Raw genomic sequence first — 1,718 nt, forward strand, 5'->3', positions numbered from 1 at the left:
TCTTTCTTCATCCCAGAAATATGGAACAGCTAAAACTGATGTTCTCATTACACTTCCATTTGGTGCTGCTTTGCATCCTCCATCTCTCCAGATTTTCTCACATAGTCCAATTGGGTCATTAATCCATCCTTTTCTTCTTACAGTCTTTCCAAAATTCATTCCGATTCCAAGTCCTCCTAAATCTCCTAATTCTGTAAATCCAAAGTGAATCCAATAATAACATCTTTTTGCAAAATCTATCACATCAACTTCTCCATTGTTATGAACAAGACTATCCAATATTAAAATGCATTGATCTGTATCATCTGTCCAATCTGCACATCTATACTCTTCATTCATCCATTTTGATCGATGTTGGTCAATGATGTAATGATTATATGTTATATGTTCTCCTTTATAAAAATACCATGCATTTTCTTTACTAACAAATTCTGTAGATAATCCAACTGCATCTCCAACTGCTTGTCCAAGAACTAATCCAATGATTCTTTCTCTTAATTCTTTTGGTAATTCTTGCTCATGTTTAATAGCTTTAAATTCTTCTGGTAATGGATTAGGATATTCTAAAACTTCTGGTGAATATTCTAGAGCATGTTGTTGAACATTGTTTATGTGTTATTTTTATGACATTATTGTGTCTCTTAATTCTAAATTATTATAGAACCATTAATATTCCTCATAAATGCTCATTTTCAAAAGATGTTATAGATCTAATTTATTGTTTAATGTCGTTAGAACTTAACCAAATTATAATAAAATAAAAGATAAATTCACAACATTTATTGTTTAATGTCATCATCACCTTTATCATATAGAATAAGTGAATATTATTATAAGATATTTGAATAAAATTTATGTTTAATGAAAGTATAACTCTTATAAAAGAAAAGCAGTGAGAAAAATAAAGAAGATAAAATAAATATTAAAACCAAAAAAAGAATCAACTACAAAATTGAAAAACATGAATTTAATTTGATTTTTTATCAAAAATAATCATTGTTTTATTTGATACACTATAATATATAAACTTTTTAATTGTAAAGCATAATAAAGTCAACACATTCAAAGTTAGAGACATAGTTGACCAAATAATCGTGAATTTATATTTATACATAACTATTTTTATAATAAAATCTCCATAAAATCTATGATAGTTAAAAAATCAATGAAAAAGTAATTTCTATAAAAAATTTACTTTTATTTTTTATCTTGTCTATTTTGTAAAATTCAATTTAAATTTATCAATACTCCTTTTCTAAAGAAATATCATGAAAATAATATAAAATAATGTTACAAGAAGAAATAAACTTAAATGAATAAACAATAGTGAGAGTCATAACTATTTTTTCATAAATTGTTATTATATTATTTATTTCATATGATATATTCTTAATTAAACTGATTTATAGCGAAAAGAAGTGAAATGGTGTAATTGTCATTGTAATAACTCAAGAGGAATATTAAACAAACACTGTTATGGGAATAAATATGATGCAAGAATAAGATATAAAAATATAATAAGGAAGAAGTAATGAATGAAAATAAGGAAGAATGAAATGATACAACAAAATTCAGAAATTAATACAATAAAATAATAACAAAGATAAGAGAAATGAAAAATATAAATAAAAAGAAGAAAAATAATAATAAATGAAGAGAAATGAAACATGCAATGAATGATAAAGAAGAAGTAAAAAAAAAGAAATAAGAAAGATAAA

General features: G+C 23.9%; 1 protein-coding gene across 1 annotated transcript in view; it reads left to right on the forward strand.

The window, feature by feature from the left end:
• EHI_030180 (alcohol dehydrogenase 3, putative) overlaps positions 1-815 on the forward strand; it is a gene marked incomplete at both ends in the record, with an annotated part of 1,164 nt that extends 349 nt beyond the window's left edge. The window contains one exon of the mRNA XM_001913759.1: positions 765-815. Within this exon, the coding sequence (XP_001913794.1) occupies positions 765-815 (51 nt within the window). The remainder of the gene's footprint in view (positions 1-764) is intronic.
• Between the last annotated feature and the right edge of the window lie 903 nt (positions 816-1,718).

This window comes from Entamoeba histolytica, genomic scaffold, assembly GCF_000208925.1.
Source record: "Entamoeba histolytica HM-1:IMSS scf_1104750516737 genomic scaffold, whole genome shotgun sequence".
Taxonomy (NCBI): Eukaryota; Evosea; order Mastigamoebida; family Endamoebidae; genus Entamoeba; species Entamoeba histolytica.